At 37.8% G+C, this 21537-nt stretch overlaps 1 protein-coding gene across 1 annotated transcript in view; it reads left to right on the forward strand.

The window, feature by feature from the left end:
* LOC145694682 (multicopper oxidase 3-like) overlaps positions 1 to 21537 on the forward strand; it is a 56733-nt gene that overhangs the window by 25809 nt on the left and 9387 nt on the right. Inside the window, exons 5-8 of the mRNA XM_081771188.1 lie at positions 13142 to 13362; positions 16079 to 16265; positions 17538 to 17722; positions 20492 to 20690. Of these exons, the coding sequence (XP_081627314.1) occupies positions 13142 to 13362; positions 16079 to 16265; positions 17538 to 17722; positions 20492 to 20690 (792 nt within the window). The remainder of the gene's footprint in view (positions 1 to 13141; positions 13363 to 16078; positions 16266 to 17537; positions 17723 to 20491; positions 20691 to 21537) is intronic.

Below are 21537 nucleotides of genomic sequence, written 5' to 3' on the forward strand. Positions count from 1 at the left end.
ACAAACAACTAGCAAAATTCTATGTAGTATTTTACTTCAAAATATTCCATACCCTCTTTTTGGAACAAAATAAAATTAAAATAAAACATAAGAGAAATACTTAGATTTATATGATACACTTAAAGGCTGCACAGCTAGAGCTTTTGGTTCTGTATATTCTTGAAATGCTATAGTTTTCTATAACCACCATTACGGTTTACTCAGTCCTCAAGTTTTTTTGAATTTTTAACAAGAGTGATTCAACATATGAAGGGTGTGAGGCAAGAACATGGTAACCCACAATTTTACTATTTTAAGAAATAAGAGATTTTCTGCTGCACAATGCATTTTGAAAGTCGGAAAGCTGATTTTTCACATAATACTATACATGAAAGACTGAACGAAGCGGTATGCGTTGCTGTCTATCTGCTGCATAACTCAGCAATTGAAAATTGGTTGGTTACCATGTTCTTGGCTCACACCCTTCATATCATGACGGAACTCTCCCCACCCCAACACCACCAAAAAAAAAAGGACTATGGAATATATTTAAGTTAAGATAAATACAACTGCACAACAAACATGACCGAGTGGAGCTTTTGCGCTTCTATCGGGAAGTTCGGGATTCAACCCAGCATTCGAGCATTCTGACAAAGTTTTTCTTCATTCCATCTGTGAAGTAGAAATAGTGCGTGTACTGTGAGTTGGCTGACTTCCTTGCGTTATTATTACTAATTAACAGCAGTGACTGTTTTGCGAAGGTTAGAGGGGTGTTCTTTCGGACTGAAGCCTGTTCCCCAAAATTACGGAATGTCTAAAACAAAGGAAATATCTATTAGTTATGCCTTTACTCATAAACTTTAAGCTCCCGTCAAATAAAAATTACGAATGTTTAGAAACACTAAACATTAGTAAGAAAATCCCCTCCCAAAATACTCTTCCAAATCCGCCACTGATTCTCAGTATAAAATGATCTTCAAGGTTGTATTCGGAAGATTATCGCTAAATATATCAACGAAACGAAATATTATGCCTGTACTCATAAACTTCAAGCTCCCAAATAAAATTAGAACATTTTAGAAAACGAAACAATCAGAGAAACCCCTCCCAAAGTACTTTTCTCAACCCGCTACTGATTATTTGTATAAATTAGTATTCAAGATTGTATTCGGAAAATTATTGCTAAATCGTTGCACAGCTACAGTATAACAGAAATGTGGAAGTACGGTTTGACGGATATATTGAAAAACGTAAGCTTTGATGGATATATGGAAAAACATAAGTTTAACTTTTGCGCTAGAAGCTAGAGTACTAAGCTCTTAGAAATGAAACACGGATGACAAACTAAAATGATTTAGAGAAGAAAAAAATGTTGATAACTCAAAAGTTAAAATAAAGTTAAATAGCCTATAAAATTGCCCTCAAATACTACATTCTTCATGTTAGCTTTAATTCGTAAAACATGTGCTCCATCCATTTTGATGGTGAATTTCAGAGCGAAATATGGCATTTAGGTCATGGAATTCTTATCTAACTATAGAATATACTATAAGAAAGCTATTTAGATAGAAAAATCATAAAAATGAAAAAAGCCAAAATTTCCAAAATTCTCGTTTTTCCCCAAAAAAGCAGGCTGTTTATGTGAAAAAACCATAGATTCAAAAAAGCCGGCTTTTTTGCATCTCTAGTTGCTACTGTCGTTGCAACCATAACACCGATTTGAAAATAAGCTAGCAATTATTTATTTCAAACTAATTTACGGCTTTAAACTTGTTCCAGAGGCATATTGAAACGGGTGTCGCATGGATACTGCTCTCAATAGATTTGCGTGCACCGGAATATATTCATTGAACCATCAGATATTTACAAATCCGACTATCTGTCCGCAAACTTGATTCGTGTTGCAAGATGATACACTAGACCTACCTGTGAAGACCCACAATGTTCAACTTCATTAGGGGTGAAGGAAAAGGGGGATACTTCTTGTTTGTCGTCTGCAGCGAATCCATGTTCCCCACATATGACCGAGAAATCAGAATCTTTTCGTCCATTAACTAGTAAAGAGCTCTCCATTAGTGAACAGCTATCATCATTGACAGAAAATCGCAAGTGGCGTTTAGCGTTACGCACCAGACCTGGGTAGAGTTCGATACCATATAAGAGGCAAATTGAAAGATAAAATGACTTCAGCAAACGAAATAGCAAAGTAACAAGAAGCTAATGAACCACCACACGGACAACCAGAAAATATTAACAGCAAAGTCCCATTAAATGTATAATTTGTGGTGAAACGTTCAATGAAGGCTGGGTGTAGTGTGAATCCTGCGATGGCTGGGTTCATCAAACCACCTCAATTGAATCAACGGATATCCATTACACACGTTACCACTGTTAGCTTCGTGGGTAGGATTTCTTGTTGTTCCTTCTAGGTGTAAATATCATGTTTTTCAAACATCTTACGTATTCGTTAGTGCTCGCAAATATTCCAAATATGTGAAATTTAGCGATCTGTATTGACATTTGTTTATTTCATTATTTTAGCATTTATGTCAATATGTTCAGTTTGTTAATAAAGTTCACATTCCATATTTCAGGTTTATTTCGAGGTAATTGTACATCTTTTTACCAAGAGGCAGTTCAATGTTTTAAAATGTCCGTTGCTACCTCCTTTCCCCTAAAGATGTGAACTAATATTCACATGTTTATATTTCCAGGTTTACTTTCGGAAAACGCTTAGCACTCTTGAGTTAGGTACTAATTTGTGCAAAACAAAAAGTTGGACACCAGTCAAGTCCCCTCCTGAAATTGGCGGAGGCAGTGCTCCCTTACACCACCCTTCCGCCTTGTTACGGCACTACGAGTTTTATGAATCCTGATGCAGGGACGACCATGTTTTCAATGATTTTGTATCCATTCAGCACAGGTTGCTAGTATAGAACAGATAATTAGGCCCAAATGAAGATCAATAATACAGTGAGAGCAGCTAGATTCACTTCTTCCACTCTTGAATAAAATTCACAAAACATGGTTACTTCCCTTTGCAGTATTGCTACATGATTTGCTATATCTATGCGATGTGCATTGTTAAATCAGTGTACAAAAGCATTTTTTTCTCGCTACAAGTGAATGTCGCAAAAGACCAACCAAAGATACAAATATCTACCAGGACAAACTATATAAAATCAATAGATTTCGTTCTGAAACAATCACAGGAAAATATGGATGTTATCAATATGGTTGTTTAGCATGTGGAAAACGTTTTAGATATCAATGTTCAGCTAGGAGCGCACAATGTAGGGATTGCAACGAATATAATCATTTTGCACACTATTGTCCAAAAGGTATACAAATAGGCCCATAAGAAGAATCAATGAGTTGCCTGATGAAGATATTCAGAAGGAAGACAAGATCTTCATCCTTACTGAATTACAGAAGAATTAGATGACAGAAGCAAATACGAATGTAGAAGATGAACGAAATTTTAGTTCAGTGGAGATTTTATGTTAAGCTCCATTCAGGTAGCCAATACAGAGAAGAAAATATGTTCAGTAGTAATTAATCGAATTTAATTGGTAAAACGAAATTCAGAGGTTAAACACGAGAATCTTGAACCAGAAAATCGATAACAGAGGAATCAGGTCTGTAGACACACCGACAAACAGGTAGTAGAAATGGAATATCTTAGTATGAGTCAGGGAATACGTACAAGGTCAACAATAATAGAAGGAAAGAATACAAAAAATAGAAGTCCAAAACAAATATGGTAAACAGGTGAGAACAGAAAATAAAGTTACGAAAGAAAGAAACAGAAGAAAACAATACAGAAATGTAGATAGTAAAATAATAAGAATGTGTAAAAATAAAAGAGAAGGCGAAGATATAAAGGGATTAGTCAAGAAAAAAGATGTAGAGGATAAGTATAAAGAAATGATACAAAGAGATGATGGATGGAAGTCTGAAGAATTAAAGCAAACCGTTGAGACACAGGTAAAAAAGAGAGTCAGAGAGAAAAGGAATGCGTACAAGTTTACTTTTGGCGCACCACTAGAAACAATTGTTAAAACTTATAATTCTTTTATTAATTTCCTTCTTATTATCCCCTAAAAGGTTTCCCTTGGCGACTTGAAAATGTCTCACTTGGCATAGATAAAATACAGGGATGAATAATTAAATATTATAGTGCAAAAACTCAAACCAACCTGCCTTAGGTGGCCATTAAAACACGAATGCTATCCACTCGGGTCAGGGAAGAATAAAGCTGGTGGGTCCGTATGCTAGCACGGGAGTGCGTCCGAAAGGAACAAGTCTGTCAGCAGTCGGGGATATGTGCGCAAGCCAAGATGAAAAGGAATGGGTTTTGTCAATGGTACGAATTTCAATAGCTCTTGTAATTTTTTTTCCAGTAACGTTGCACTTGAACATATAAAATACAGGTTTTTCACATTGTGCAAAAATATGCTGCCAGTGGAAAATCACATCTAATAGTGCCATCTTTTATATACACTCACTTATTATATCCGGCGTAAATCACTTGTGATCATTTTATACTAGAACACTACACTTGTAAACCTATAATACAGAGTATTACTTTGTATTTCATTCTGTCGCCATTTGTTCCTTATAAACATGCCTATCCATACAAAGAATTGAATTTTACATGTAAATAGTTCAAAGTGTCGTGCGCCAAAGCTACACCTGCACATAAGAATGAGATACAGGTGAAGACGGGAGTTAAGAGGGAAAGAAGCTGCAAAAAGGAGTGAAAAGGGAGAAAGTTTTGTATGATGGTTATTAGTAGCGAAAAATACATTAATGAAGTGCCATCTGACAAAGTAGAAGAAGAGAAGAAAACGGAAAAAAAGTTCTGATATAAAACAGTTGAATATTTGTTGTTTGTAGTTGAAAGATAAAGTGTTGAATGTTTGTTGATTTCGGCTCCTATTGCCTATTATTTCGTGTGCTTGAGGGAACTCAAACGATGTTTTCGAATATCGTAGCTTTTGATATGTTAATAGTATTGAGTGAAGTCGGGAGAATTATCGCGAGGCTGCGCGGCTATATGATCTACGGTTTCTCAATCGTGCTGGGCAGTCGAGGAAAGCGTTTCGTCTTGCACTTGGTGTGCAGAGGACTGGGCATGTCCCTTCTCAACACAAAAGACGTCAGCAGATCAGGCGCTGTGTTTAGGATAAACGGTCTCCCGGCATCCTTGCTGCAGTCCATGTGGTTCCCCAAATCTCGAAAACACGATTCGCCAGGGATGCTGCGATAAGCAACATGACGGTTTGGAGGATTCTGCTCAACGTGCTCCATTTTGACCATGTTCATCTGAATCAGGAACTCCGAGAACAAGATTTACATATCCGTCTAGTTTTGTCAGTGGATGAGTGCCAGGAAACCCATGTTTTCACCGGGACATTCTGTGGACGGATGTAGCAACCTTCAAGAGTAATGGAGATGTCAGCATACACAACGCACACTACTGGTCCAGTTTGAATCCTTTTATTTTAAGTGTCTACGTGCACTACGAACAGAGAAAAATGCCTGTGCCGGTGGACTGATAGTAGCAATTCAACTTCAAATAACAGACGTAGATCCCAAACCGCAGAATTTAACGATAAGTGTTTCCCGTTAAAGTTGTTTCTATTTCAATAATACTTCCAAAGAAATCGAAATTGATACCAATTTCCATTTGAAATTTTGGAGTTGACCACCGTGGATGTATCCCCTCTACGCCAATTGATATAGAAGCATCACCATTGATTCTTCACGTACGATTTGGTCATTCAGTTTTTTGTTGTTTGAAGTGTCTGCGTGTACTACGAACAGAGGAAAATGACTGAGACGGCAATTGGTCTGAAGTGGCAATTCAACAAATAACATAAGTAGATACCAAACCGTAGAATATGACGAAAAGTGTTTCCCGTAAAAGTTGTTTCTTTATTAGTAATACTTTCAAAGAAGTCGAAATTGATACCAGTTTCCATTAAAAATTTTGGAGTTAATCCCTTTGATGCATTCCCGCTACGCCACTGGATATGAGAGTATCACCATTTTATTCTTCAGATACGATTTAGTCATTCATTTTCTGTTTGAAGTGTCTCCGTGCACTATGAACAGAAAAATGAGTTTACCGGGTTGTCTGATAGTAGCAATACAACAAATAATAGACGTAGATCCGAAACCGTAGAATTTAACGAAAAGTGTTTCCCGTAAAAGTTAATTCTTTTTCAATATTACTTCTAAAACATCGAAATTGATACCATTTTCCATTAAAAATTTTGGTGTTGACCCCCTTGGTGTATTCCCCCTACGCCACTGGATATGGAAGTATCACCATTTGATTCTCCATGTACCATTTGATCATTCATTTTTTGTTTCCAGCGTCTACGTGCACTAGAAGCTGAGAAAAATGTCTAAGACTGGTGGTCTGATACACCCTCTTCCCCTCCCTACATTGGACCGTCAAACTAAAATGATAAAAGTCATCCCAGGTCCGAACTTCATCCATGTTGAAAATTTGAATGAGATCGGTTTGTTGATTCCAAAGTTATGAGGTTTTACTAGTATATACCCGCTTCGCTGGGTGAAATGAAAATTTAAATGCACAATTCCGTGTCTCATGTGTTCTGTACCCGTGAAATATGCTGTTTTCGTTTTTAATGGTATCGAATTAAACGGCATCGGAAAGATTATTGATCACCTCGGCGATCCCGAATACCACGTATTCGACGCTAATATTAATCATTTTCGATCATTTCATTATCTCTCAAGCTACGGGGCTGAGTTTGGTTTCAAACGGGATCGGAAGTGTCATTCTTCATCTCAGCGACCCTAAAAACTACGGATCAGACACTAGTGTCGGATAATTTTGATCATTTATATATATATATATATATATATATATATATATATATATATATATATATATATATATATATATCCCCCTCCTCTTCTTTCATGTTGTGCGGCACGGCATTGGATGTGTTACCGGTCATCTCAGTGACCCAGGAAACTATGGATTCGACACTAATATGGGTTATTTTTTATTTCCCTCTCCCCCTCTCAGAAGACGTGCGGCTGAATTTGGAATTAACACCATACGAAGTGTCATTGTTCATCTCGGCGATCCCAGAAACTATAGATTCAACACCAATTTCGAATCATTATATCCCCCTCCCCCTTGTTGCGGCCTATGTCATCGCAAGTATCACTGTCCATCTGAGCGACCCCAAAAATGTGGATTGAGCACTAATATCTGTCATTTTCGACCATTTTTAAACGTTTTACTCCCCCTCAACCAAGTTGAAGGTTTGAATCTGAATTTAAACGGGATCGAAAGTATCACTGCTCATCTAAGCAACCCAGAAAACTATAAATTCTACTGATAGTGGACATATTCGACCATTTTTAATATATCTCTTTCTCCCACTTCTTCAACTTGTGGAGCTGATTTTGGATTTAAACCGGATCGGAAATGTCTCTGTTCATCATAATGATCCCGAAAACTATGGATTAGACACTAATATTGGTCATTTTCAATCATTATTATATACAACTCCTCCTCCCCTCAACCGTGCTGCGGCACACGGCGTCAAAATTGTCACTGTTAATCTCAGCAAATCCTAAAACTATGGATTCGACACTAATATTAGCCATTTCCGATCATTTTTAATGTTTATTCCCCTCCCCTACGTTGCAACTTCCCCCTCCTCAACTATCAGGGCTGACTTTGGATTGTTACAGCATCAGAAGTGTCACTGTTTCTCTCATCGATCCCGAAAACTATGGATTCAACACTAATATTAGTCATTTTGATCATTTTTAAATTTCTCCTCCTTCCCCCACCCCTACGTTGCATCGTCAAAGTGAGTATCCTTAATCCCTGCCCGAAAACTCATGTATGTTGAAAATTTGATTGAGATCGGTCGGATGGTTCAAGAGTGATAAAGTCACAAAGGCAGTCATTTTTATTTTTTACATATATCTCCCCCTCCCTCTCCCCTATGGTGGCTCGTCATAGTGAAACGATAGAAAACATCCAAGGCCTGACCCTGATACATGTTGAAAATTTGATCGAGATTGGTTGGGTGGTTCAAAAGTTATTAGTTTTATTAGTTTTTATTCATACGTTCCCCTCCTTTCCCTTTTCCCTAGGATCTACCGTTAAAGTGAAATTACAAAAATGTTTCCAGATCCGAATCTCATGTATGTTGAAAATTTGATTTAGATTGGTCGAGTGGTTCAAGAGTGATGAAGTCACAAAGACAGTCATTTTTTTATATATATATCTCCCCCTTCCCCTCCACTATACTTGCTCGTCATAGTGAAACGATAAAAAGCACCCAAGGCCCGACCCTCATACATGTTGAAAATTTGATCGAGATTGGTTGGGTGGTTCAAAGTTATTAGTTTTTATTCATGTCCCCCTCCCAACCCCCTTCCCTAGGATCTACCGTTAAAGTGAAATTACAAAAATGTTTCCACATCCGAACCTTATGCATGTTGAAAATTTGATTGAGATTGGTCGGGTGATTCAAGAGTGATGAAGTCACAAAGACAGTCATTTTTATTTTTTTTACATATATCTCCCCCTCCCCCTCCTCTATACTGGCTCGTCATAGTGAAACGATAAAAAGCACCCAAGGCCCGACCCTCATACATGTTGAAAATTTGATCGAGATTGGTTGTGTGGTTCAAAAGTTATTAGTTTTATTAATTTTTATTCATGTCCCCCTCCCAACCCCCTTCCCTAGAATCTACCGTTAAAGTGAAATTACAAAAATATTTCCAGATCCGAATCTCATGTATGTTGAAACTTTGAATGAGATCGGTCGGATAGTTCAAGATTTATTAAGTTACAAAAATAGTCACTTTCAGTCTTATATAAATTGATTTTTATATACCTCCCCCTCCTTCTTCTCCCATACGTTGCTCAGTCAATTTAAAATTATAGAAAAAATCCCAGGCCTAAACCTCATCTATGTTGAAAATTTGATCAAGATCGGTTGAGTGGTTCGGGAGTTATTAAGTTTTTTGTTTATTTTTATACCCATTCCCCCTCCCCCCTCACTTTTACCATCCAAGTGAATAGCCTAAAACCAGCCCGGCCTTGAACCTCATCCATGTTACAAATTTGATCGAGATCGATCAAGCGGTTCAGCAGATTTAAAGTCATAAACATAGTGATTTTCAATTTTATATATATAGATATATTTTTATATACACACGTCTCCCACGCCTCTCGCTCTCCTCAGCTCTAGTAAAAAAAGCATTTTAGGCATAGGGTTATTTTTACGTAATATTCATATCCGAGTTCTTACTATGAAAAATTCCTTGCTATAGTTGCTATTTTTCTTTAACGTTTCAACAAATACTTGATTGGCAACAATGATGAACGCAGCCGTTGGGAGTTTGAATTGCTCTAGTTCCTGCTTGGAATACACACGTAGATGGCACTGCGTCGGAATACACACCGATAGAGAAACGAAATTTTTCAGTCTGAGCACACACTTTACACACACAAACCGGCTGTATCCGTATAAACGAGCGGAGTCAAAAGAACTCGCGGGGGGACCCCTATAATGGTCCTGCACGCGTTAAAAGTAAAAATCTTTTCGAGCAACCACTAAAAAATGCTCGCTTTGCAAAAATTGCTCAGAGTGCTGCTCTGTAGCCGATCGACCTACAAAGATTGGCGGGTTCACCAACGCACACACACACACACACACACACACACACACACACACACACACACACACACACACACACATACACAGAGGTTGTTCAGCCTACATTTGGCCAATTTCGACTTACCTAAAAATTTAGAAGAATCCATGGCGCCAGATCCGTAAGTGCTCGATGTGTTTCCCTTGGTTCCTAACAATAGCCCGACAGCGTAATTTACACTGTAATGGGCTTCTCTGAAGAACTGGGAGGGGAATCTTGTCCCATTCCCTTTGCACAGCCTTCCACAGTTGTCGCACGCCGTTTTCCCAAAGCCCGCTTCAGCAATTCAAATCCATAATAGTCCATAGGACTTATACCTGGAGATTTAACAGGTACCTCATTGAAAGGTATCACCTGTATACCACTTGCCTCCTCCATCTCTCTGTAGAATGCGAGGGACGATCGTGAGGTATGTGATGAGGCCTTGTCCATGTGAATGCGCACCAGATTGGCGTCATTGCCGTACATTGTTGGTATCTCATGCTCGTAGATCGGCCGCATGATCTACTTCTGAAAATACTGCGAATTTATTTTGCAGCTCTGCGCCACCCTACGAATCTTCAGTTTACCTCGATAACAGTAGCCAGTAACAACCATGAACCCTTTCGGGAAGGATTCTTTACAGACTCGGACCCACTTTCTGAAGTTCTTGGTGCCTTTCTCTCGGTACCTGATGGCTCTCGGTTTGCAGCAGTCGGAAAGGTAAATCCATGCTCCATCGAGCGTTACGACGTACACCCACCTTTGTTTTGCCAGATGCCGTTCGTACATTTCCGGGCGTTACACTTTCGTTCCTTTTGGTGGGCATCCGTGAGAAGATGGCCGCGAGCTTTCATGATTTTCTCCAGCTTGAGTTGATGGTGTAACGTCCGGCTCACAGTCCCCAAAGACACGTCAAGACGATTAGCCATACACCTTTGTGTTGGCGGATTTTCTTGCATTGCCATTTTGCGAAGTTTCCTCTGCATAGTGGAGGTGGCGTTGGTGTATTCCCGCTTCCTAGGCAACTTCGTTGGTGATCCAAATGGTGGAGCTTCGTTGCCCTTGTACTTTTTAATAACATTTTTTATTCCACTTAAACTGATGTTGCAACCATTCTTCTTGCACTGTTTTCTAATGACAGAAACACTAAAGTGGGCAGCATTTTGGTCACAGAGCGGAATCCCACACACTTGGAAACAAATTTAACACAACATTCACAACAATGGTCCTGTTTTGTGCGTTATTGTCGTCCGCGCGGAAAAACAACTCCGTTCCCAGGAAGCCACTGCACAACACTGCAGGACGCCATGAGCCAGGCCGGATGAGTTCATTCTGCCCGGGAGGGGGAAGGAACGAAATCGGCCAAACGTAGGAAGAAACTCTATTATTACAGTAACTATGCTTCTTCGCTTTCAAAAGAACATGAGATATTAAAGTACTCGAATCCTTCCTTTTGATGAAATTCTGTGTACGCCACTGTACAGTGTGTACGACATTATTTCTAGTAGTTGTGACTTTCTTTTAGATCCGAAACCAGAGAAAAACAAACACGGTTGGACACATAAATATTCTAATCTTTATTAAAAGTTTTTAAAGGTTAGGTTAATCTTTATGACGCACAAACCATGGAAATGAGTAAACAATGGAAATAGCCCTCCTCCTCATCCCTAAAAAGGCACAAGTTTAGAAGTCTGCCGTCAAGGTGATATTTTCCGTTTTTTGGGATTGTAAAGGGGTCATCATTACAGATTACCTACCATAAAGGCAAACTATTACTAGTACCAATTGTTGTCATTTCCTGATTAAGTTACGAGAGGAACTGAATTATAAGAAACGTCGTCAGACAATGCATCAGGTCATTTCGTTAGTGTATACATGATGAAGGCAGTGGAATTAAGTTATGAAATATTGCCCCGCTCTCATACTCACCGGACCTGGCAGCAAGTGACTTCTTACTCTTTACAGAAGCGAAGCGTGCACTCAGAGGACGTCATTTTTACAGTAGGAATAATGTCATTTCTGAGGTTGACCTCTGAGGTTTCAAAGCCGAACTGAAGACTTTCACAAAATGGGCGTACGGAAAGTAAAGAACCGCTGGCGCTGTGGTTCGGTGTGTCACTTGGCGCGGTGACTACATAGTGAAGGATTAATAAATACCATCATGATGTCGGAGTTATCCAGAGTGGATTTATTTTAGGTGATTACGCGAACTTTTTGATACTTCTCGTATGTATCACAAAATAATCATGTCTTCAGAGTATCATACCCAGGAAATCTGAAAGAGCTACCTTGTGGCTATGTGGATAATGTACTTGCTTTTGGCGTGGGAGATACGGTTTCAATTCCTGATCGGAGCTCACGTGGCTCGGATCCCATGTTAAGCTGTTGTTCCACATCTTAGATAACCTCGCTACTGAACGAGATGCTAAATTCAAATCCAATCTAATTTAGGCGATCTTAAGCACCTTTCTTCAGGAATCGTCGTCACTGTTTTTGTCAAACGGGTTTGCCCATCTCTCATAGCCTATAATGAGTTGATTTTAGTTTAGCGTCCCGTTCAGCAGTGAGGCTATATGAGACGTGGACCTACTGATTAACGTGGAATCCAAACCACATGAGCTCCCGCCGGGAATCGATCCCGGGTCTCCCACGCCAAAGGCGGCTACGCTAACCGCTTAGCCACGAAGGAGCTCCTCATAGTCTATAGTTCCTATTGCGCTTTACTATCTTCTTTGTTTGTTTTGTTTCTTTTATTCCAAATACAGGCTTAGTAATAAATGTACTAGTGACAGAAATCAATTACCGACCTCATTTATAATAGGTCAATTACCGACCTCAATTACCTATGCTTTATACTAGTATTTCTAATGTATTCGAAGAGACCTGTACAGTTTAATTAAAGGATTAATTACGATGCATACGTTAGTTGGGGCGCTCCTAACTAGTTTATTTTTCTCTTTATTTTCTTCAAGCGATCTGGTTGATCGTTTACCAGTTTCCTGGGCCCTGTTCTCGTGTTATTGCCAGAGCAGAACTATTAGTGGCTTACCTGTCACGCTACAGGGTAATGCATAAAACATACAGACTTTATAATCTTACCGTACGACCGTCTCCCAAAAAGCCAGAAGTAATGGAGGTTTCATAAAGACACAGCTATTGTGTTGACACTGATACGTATTTGTGTTTCTCTTCATATTTCTATAACATAGCCTTGCTCAGTGTGCTATGTTTAGTTTGACAACATGAATACAAGACCTAATAGAATATTTTAAATCTTGTTCATTTGGAGTTTTCTCCCGTTATTTCTCAACACATACGCTACTGTAAAACTTTCCCATAAATTTTCGTTCTTACGAATTTTTCAGCGTAAACTAGCTATTGTCCTAAACTTTATGCAGGTATACATGTATAAATAAATAAATAAATAAATAAATAAATAAATTTTGTTTAGGTTTCCATATGCTTGATGGATTAGTGGGACCCCTGATAGTTCGAGAAAGTAGATTAGAAGACCCTCTTTCTATCTTGTATGAGCATGATCTTCCGGAACACGTCATTTTGATCCAGGATTGGCTACATGAATCAGCTTCCAACAATTTTCCTGGTCGCAAGACAAGAGATCCCATGCAGCTTCCTGTTACGTACCTAATTAATGGGCGAGGGCGGCTTATGGTAAGTAATTTTTAGACTTTTCTTTTAAAAAGAGAAGATAATCTTATGTTAGAAGTAGAGGAAATACCTTTTTTCTCGCATACCCTATATAAAGGGTGTCCCAAAAGTAGGTATACATCCCTGCATTGATCAAGTATAACATTCTAGCTTGTAGGTTTATTTGCTTCGACTGTTCCGAACTTAAGATGTAAGTAAAAACACATTAAGAACGAATAATAAAGAAACTGAGTATACCTGATGGATAACAATAAGAAATGATATAAAAAGCAATGAGTTGATCAGTACGGGACTGTATACCTACTTTTGGGCCACCCTGTAGATTGAAGATTAATTAAAGAGTCAACAAGTACGGTTTGGAGTGATTGATCTCTGGTACCCGGCTAATTGGGTCGGTGCCTAGCCATTATTCAACCCAGTCGTACTTCTTCGAATTTCTGTCATTGCATCCTCTTGGCGCCAATGTATTCAAAGCCTTTTTGAGTTCACAAACAGGAGGAAAATGTTTTCGAACACTCTTCCAGCTTCCGGAACAAGTGAAGAAACTCTATCACACTCCACATCACACAGTTGACAGGATTCTCAGTTTCGTAGCACACGTTCAGAATTCATAACTCCATGTCGTTCAAAATCGTATCTGCACTGTCTCGCTGCTTGGTTCAAACTAAGAGGTTGTGGGTCAGTAGTGTCAAAGCGCTGACATAAATAGTGGCTAAACGACAGATAAAATGACTCCAATTTGGAGTGAAACATCACTAAACAGTATAAAGTGCTTACATTATACGATTTTTACAAATACTGCTTATTCTACCTTTGGAAACAGTGAAATGCAACTTTTTTCGGATGTTCCTAGCTACTTTGTTAAGAGAAAACAGGAGTGAATATAACTAACATTTTCTGCAGGAATTCTTCAAAAATTTTCTGCAGAAGAAGCACTTGTGATTGTTAAAAATATGCTTTATGCGACGTAAAAAACAGTTCAAACGATATTTATGCGAGTCGTCCGTGCATTTAAAACATCTACACATAAGAGGCATGTTTTTACACTTGTCTATTGGCTATATTTTTTTCCCTCTGGCAATTTTTCTGCACAGACGCGGCAAATTTTCTGCGATCACATCGCAGATCGCGGCATGTTCTTCTATGGGGGTTGAGGGTACACGGCGGTACACGCCGTATACCCTCTGCTTAATCTTAGTCATAAGAGTGTACCTTCTCCTTCAAAGCGTATAGTACTTTCTACTTTTGTTTCGTTTATTTATTTATTTATTTATTTAATTGGGCCATGACTCCAATGATAAAGTGACTACATCCCCCCCTTTTTTTTTCTTAAATTCTTACCAGGTGTACGAATATGAGCCATGAGAAAATAGCATGTTTAAACTATAAAACAGTAATGTATCTTTTATATTTTAATTGAATTAATTAATGCATGCGTTTAACATTGTTCATTAAAAATGCCTTCTATATCTTTTATGACAATCATAGATTATCACAAAACAGAGTATACCGTCTGAAAATCTGTAGACTACAGCACTGGCTCTATGAAGTTTTATGAGGAAAATGAAAATGAAATAGTAGTTCATTGTAAACGACTGATACATTCATGTAGTTGTATCGACGGAAGATTAATGGGCATATTAGAGTTATGTTTTATTACATAAATGCTCAACTTCCTTATGCACTTTTTGATCATTAATATAATAAAAATATGGCATTAATATGTCTATTGTTCTCATTGAAGTACTGTGCTTTAAAAAAAACTTACAAGGAACGGACATGAACGTGTCATCCGGACATCCGAATCAAACCTAGTCCATTCGATAAACATAACAAAGATATGTTCATGCACATAAAATTAGGTACCATTTGCAACGGAGTAAGTCCCTGGGGTCTATTAACCCTATTAGTATAAAGAAAATCGTAGACTCGCAGTGAAATAGCTATTGCATCAACACTGTTCATTGGAAAATAATGGTTTATAGTTCATTCTCTTCAGCATGAAACAAGCTTTCCAGAGGAACTATGTATTGGGGTCCATAACGTACATGAACAGGGAAAATTGGGAGAATGTCGAGAAAATTCCCTGCAGAAATCCCTCCCATCAACTTTGGACTCCTATGGAGTGGCCCCGGCTCATACCATCCAAATATATCTAGAAACTACTATAGGCGATGAGAAATTATTATGCCAAGTTTTGTATTGATGGACAGAATAAGTATGAGGCGAAAGAGTGTATTGGTATACAAGTTTTTTTCCTCGTATCTATTCCGTCTATCAATACAAAATTTGGTATACACACTTGGTATGTAAATTCAAAGCTCTTGATTCACATTAGCTGGGTACACTCCTAATCCATCTTAACTATCTCTCATAGAGTTCACGCGTCAACCTTGGATGATATATTGGTTTCTTCCAGTCCAAAAATCATTATTATTTGGTAGCTAGCTACTACTCAGTGTTGCCAACAGCAGCATAAAACATTATGTCAATCATAGGAGAGAGGGGGTAAAGTAAAGCAAAGCAGTTAACTACAGACAATAGATGATTCAGAATAGATGCTATTAACTTGGATTTTGATGCGATACAGCGCTTCACACATTCCTGATATTGATGCTTTATATACTCCTTTGGCAACACTTTCGTATACTTCTGCGGCAGAGATTTGTGTTACGGTCTATAGAATTAATTGGAATTGATTTCTTTCATTCTTTTTCAGAATACTACTACTCCACTTCATATTTTTGATGTGAAACGCTCTCATAGTTATCGCTTCAGACTTATTAACGCTGGTGCAATGGCTTGTCCAATTCAGTTGCAAATTCAAGGCCATAAAATGCTTATAATAGCTACAGACGGTCAGGATATTGTACCAGTCCTTGTGGATACACTCATTTCCTTTTCTGGTAAGCAATATATACTAATTTATGTACTTATAAAATATGTATAGTCAGGACGCTCTACACGTAGATTTGTAATGGGGTGACCGTTTATAAATAAAGATTTACACTTGTGGAATAAAAGTATCTAAATACGCATAAATGCATGTTGTTAGCTAATTTGTACCTCATCATTAACAAATACTTTATTATGTTAATAGGTTATGTGATACATTAATTTGTGACAGTAAATTAATAATATAGGTTTTATAACAGAAAATTATTGGGCCTTATGTAGAGTTGTTTTGAGCATTTCATTAAGAGCTTGACTAATGGCAGATGCTCCATTAGTATTTAGTAACACGTAAGTTAACGATTTGTATCGGAAAAGGCCAACCTCGAGTTTTCTGCAGGATTGTCCAAATACAATAGGAGAAATCAAAAGATTTACAAGAAAGAATAGGACTCACTTACCTTGATTTCTCCTCAAATGTATTTCCCGTAAGAAATAAGATCTCTAATTTGATTCCTAACTGCAAGAAATGTGACAACAGCATAAATTTATCGCCATATCTTTGAGGTGTAACTTCAAACGCCATGAGAGATAGCAAAGTTTGTAAGAGGGTAAGAAAGACTGTTTAAGGAAGGACTGGGGAACGTTCATGATGAACCATGATCGAGCTAGCTCTCTACTAATCACTAACGATCTTGCGCATTTGATAGTGATCAAGGTTCGTGAAAACAGACGATTCACCATTTCTACATTATCAGAAAATTTTTGATAAGCTTCACGTCTGTTTTGTACAAAATTGTGCCGGATGATTGGCCTCTCTGGGAGAAAACTTTTCTGGCATAGGTCTGCAAAACCTTGTCTCCTCATACGACAAATGTTTCATTATCAACGGAAATTAAGTTGAAGCATAGCTGAAGGCATGTAGAATATCCTAAAAAATGTAGTATACTCGAAGTGTTTAATAGTTTTTGTAATTATAAAACGGACCTTACTTTAAAAACGTTCCTCATACAAATATATCTATTGTTTATATATATATATATATATATATATATATATATATATATATATATATATATATATATATATATATATATATATATATATATATATATATATATATATATTTCTTGACGTAGGGCTGGATTAGAGTCAATAATAAGTTTGTAGAACTGTTACGTTTTGCCTTTGTTCATTTACTATAAGTAAAATAATTTCTTTTTTAAAAAAGAAAACTTCAAATATGTTAATCAAACAATAACATCGTGAATAATTTGTGTTTTCAGGAGAACGATATGATTTTATCCTTGAAACAACCCAGAAGGTTCAAAGTTATTGGATTCAGATTAAAGGCCTGGTTTCATGTCAAGGAAGGCGAACAACACAATCTGCCATTTTACGGTATAATGGAGCAGACTTACAGTCTATGGACAACATGCCAACATACGACGACGAATATCCTATAGGCAAGGTACCGTTCATTAACACACAAATTATCTTTGTCTTGATTCTATAATTTTAAATTAGTTAAATATACAGTTAAATAGGAAGTTGATTAAAGTTAATTAGAGTTAAATAGGAAGTTTTTACAGTGAGTGATTGATAAACTTCACGTGTTTTATTAGTATAATCGCACGCCATTGGTTGGGTGATGTTTTCGAAATGGTGGAAACCTGTAAAATGTACAGAACATCCACCCAATCTTAACTCTACACCATTCATTTAGAGAATTGTGAATCTAACGTGCATTCATATTAAGAATCTGGGTGCAAGCAGATAATGATGAAAATCGTGTTATTTCTCTCTCTGTCTTTGGGAAGGATTGTCTTTTAATATATTTCTAATTCTTCAATAAAACGTTAAGTATCAAGCATTATTTTTATGTTATTGCAAGTATGTCTGGAGAATATGGTAGTGTCTTAAACTCCGTAAATGAAATGGAGCACACATAATTATTAAAACATATTATTTACTTTACACTGCGTGATATATTTCATTTCACTAGACCCTTTCTATTTCAAGTGTGCTCTCGGAAAATATGTGAAACATACTTCGGCCCCACTCCCGCCGCTCTCTTTTGGAGGGAACCTTCGTTTAGCTTTGGGGGAAAGAAGTGAATGACTTCGGCTGTGTTGCTAATTTGTCATTCAGTCGAGTGAAGATCGTAGGCTACTTAGAATGGATAAGAAGACAAAGCACAGCGAAGTCCGTGAAATAATTCGGAATGTTTCAATATGGCAACCTTCTCCGTATCCAAGTATTGAAAGATTTCGGCCATAGCAACTTGTACCTTCTCTTTCGACGGAGATACGGGAAAACCAACATCGACAGCAGCGCCAGAAGGGGCACACTTGAATTAGAAAGTCTCTAGTGTCTAATGAGATTGACATAATAGTTTGGAAAAGAAATAACTTTTAAACTCACGTTGAGCAGTAATTGTTTGTTATGTTTATAAATAAATACTAACTGTACATTATATTAATTATGATAATGGACTGAAATCAATAAATATAAAAATTTTTTAAAAAAATAATTTCATGTCCGTGTTTTGTACATATTGAAGTATTACTCACAAGCACAGAGCTCGTCCGCATGTGTACACATAACTTTGATATTTCAGTCCGCTTTCACAGGTCACGATTCATCACTTGCGAATAATTAAATTTTACCGCTAGGTTTCTCAAACATTGCCACAAAGATAAATTCCTAATCTTCAGATCTATATCATGTTTGAGGAGGGGAGATAACTACTGAAATGTCTGGATTCTTACATTATTGAAGATATTTAATTCAAACAAACATGTTGAGGTATTGGAGGCACTATTAAAGTAGTGACCCACATTTTACTACGAAACTACTTTCCGCGTTTACGAAGGGCTGCTGAAAAATTCGTAGCCTGACCAAGAAGGATGATGAAAAATGATGAAATTGTACAGTTTTAAAGAACACATGTCTCTGTGTGTTTACAAATACAAATTTTCACATCAATAACAAAATTCTTATTGTGTTATTCAGGCCACTGAAGTGATCATGTGTGCCCAACCAGCGCAATTCACGAACATCGAGATCAGAGCTGTCATCAAATTTTTGTTCTATCAAGAAAAGTCACTGAAGGAAATTCATGAGAAAATCGGTAAAATACTACAGGACTCTGTTCCGTCATTTGCAGTGGTGAAGACGTGAGCAGCAGAGTTTAAATTTGGTGATTTCTCAACAGATAATGCACCACGTACAGGAACAGTGTTTATCTCCAAAATCGTGGATGAAATTCATGACATTATTCCTGAAAACCGCAGAATCTCAGCAAAACGTATGGCAGAGATTGTGGGTATTGGGATGTGGAAGCTCTTGGCAAAATGGATTCCCAAATATCTGTCAGCAGATAAAATGTGTGAAAGAGTGATCGCATCAAGGGAAGTCATCTCTCATTTTGACCGCAATGCAGACCAATTTCTGTTACGAATAATAACTATGGACGGAACATGATTGTACCAGTATGATCCTGAAACCAAACAACAGTGGTAGCTCTCAGGTTCCCTTTTCCTCAAGGAGTTCAAGAGACAGAGGTCGTCTGAGAAAGTATTTACAACATTCTTTTGGGATAATGATCGAGTGGTACTCATAGACTACCTGTTCAAGGGTCAGACAATTAATGCAGGTATTACACTGCATTACGTATAAAACTGAAAGACAAATTGAAAGTGCGGCACCGCTGTCCATCAAGCACTGCAAATGCAGCTGATATTGAATGATCTAGGGTTTCAGTGTCTAGATCGTTCTCCTTACTCCCCGGATCTAGTTTCAACAAACTATTACTTACTCCCAAAACTCAAACAACACTTAAAAACACGCCATTTTTTTTTTAGATCTGATAAGGAGATGATTAGTGCTACAGAAAAGTGGTGCGAGGAACAGTCTTCAGATGTTTTTAAGTGGTCTGCAGACATTGGAGTACCGCATAAAGAAGTGTATTGAACTTCGGGGGGGGGGGGGTACGTAACATAACTGTACAATTTTATCATTCCGTGTGCGCTACTTCTAGGTTAGACTGCAAGCTTTTCAGCAGCTCCTCGTACAATAAACGGTATTTGCCAGGTTGAAGTAGAATATGTTTCACGAGCTCTCACCGGAAATTTCTAGACCCAAAGTAGGAACGTTAGTTATTTAGACAAATTATATTAAGCAGTGAAGCTAAAATAGTTTGATCATTATTTAGTTATTTAATAATTTTACATTGTAGCTATTAAACCCTCTGGATGGTGACTGCTCATCAGCTACTAGAAAGAATTCCATTTGTATATCTGAACTCCGAAGTCTTCCCACAGGTAGAGTGTCACTAGCATCGCAACAACCTGATATTAACATGTCCATTCCTTTTGGTTTTCACAATTATGATCCTAGCCAGTTGTTTCAAGGAGATAACTTTTCACCATACAACCGTAAGTATATGCACAAATTCTACAATACAGAGTGAATCGAAAAGATATACCGAAATTTATATGTAAATATTCCCCTCAACTTGACAGTATGTGTGAATGATCCACAGCTACATAAGATAAACGTAAAAAGACAAGTTATAAATTTTCAAATACCGCCGCTAGAGCGCTCACCTAGCGCACAAGTGTGTAATGAGCTTGTGCCTTACCGCAAAGGAAAGTTTATGTATTTTTGTTGTTGTTATTGTTGTTAAAGGAAAGGTTACTGGAATTAACAATCCCACGATGGTACAAAACTGGATTCTTTCTTAAATGAATGAGAAAGTTGAGTTCTTGTTCCATCGACGGCACGAGTAGGTCTAGAAGAGGAGGAAGCAGGTTGCTTCCTGGACGATTAATGTAGGCTTGAAATACAGAGTTTTACATCACACCAGAAGAAGGTAGTACAATATTTTATATATATGCCTCTTAAAAGGTAGCCTTTTCTGGGTGGAGCTATTGCTCCTACCGCAGCCAAGGGCGCCGATTTCTCTGTAAATTTGAGGGGGGACCCGTTCAGATACAGAAAGCATATATGAGAATTTTAAGACAAATTACATTCAAATTGTGCCAAATATTGTAAATTTATAAATACAATGAGGGGACCCGTATGAGCTTTGGGGGAGGGCCGGGCCCCCTCGGCCCCCAGGATCTGAGCCCTTGACCGCAGCTCCCCGTGGATTTACCAGTGATGACGGAGTTGCACACTTGGACTTCGACGTTGTATGACTGAATCTGTACCTCAAAGATGGATCATAGGATTATTGGGAATGACGACCTGACATTTAGTTAAGCCTGCTGTCTTCTGCGT

Source organism: Thermobia domestica, chromosome 9 (genome assembly GCF_964235325.1).
Source record: "Thermobia domestica chromosome 9, izTheDome1.hap1.1, whole genome shotgun sequence".
In the NCBI taxonomy this organism is placed as follows: domain Eukaryota; kingdom Metazoa; phylum Arthropoda; class Insecta; order Zygentoma; family Lepismatidae; genus Thermobia; species Thermobia domestica.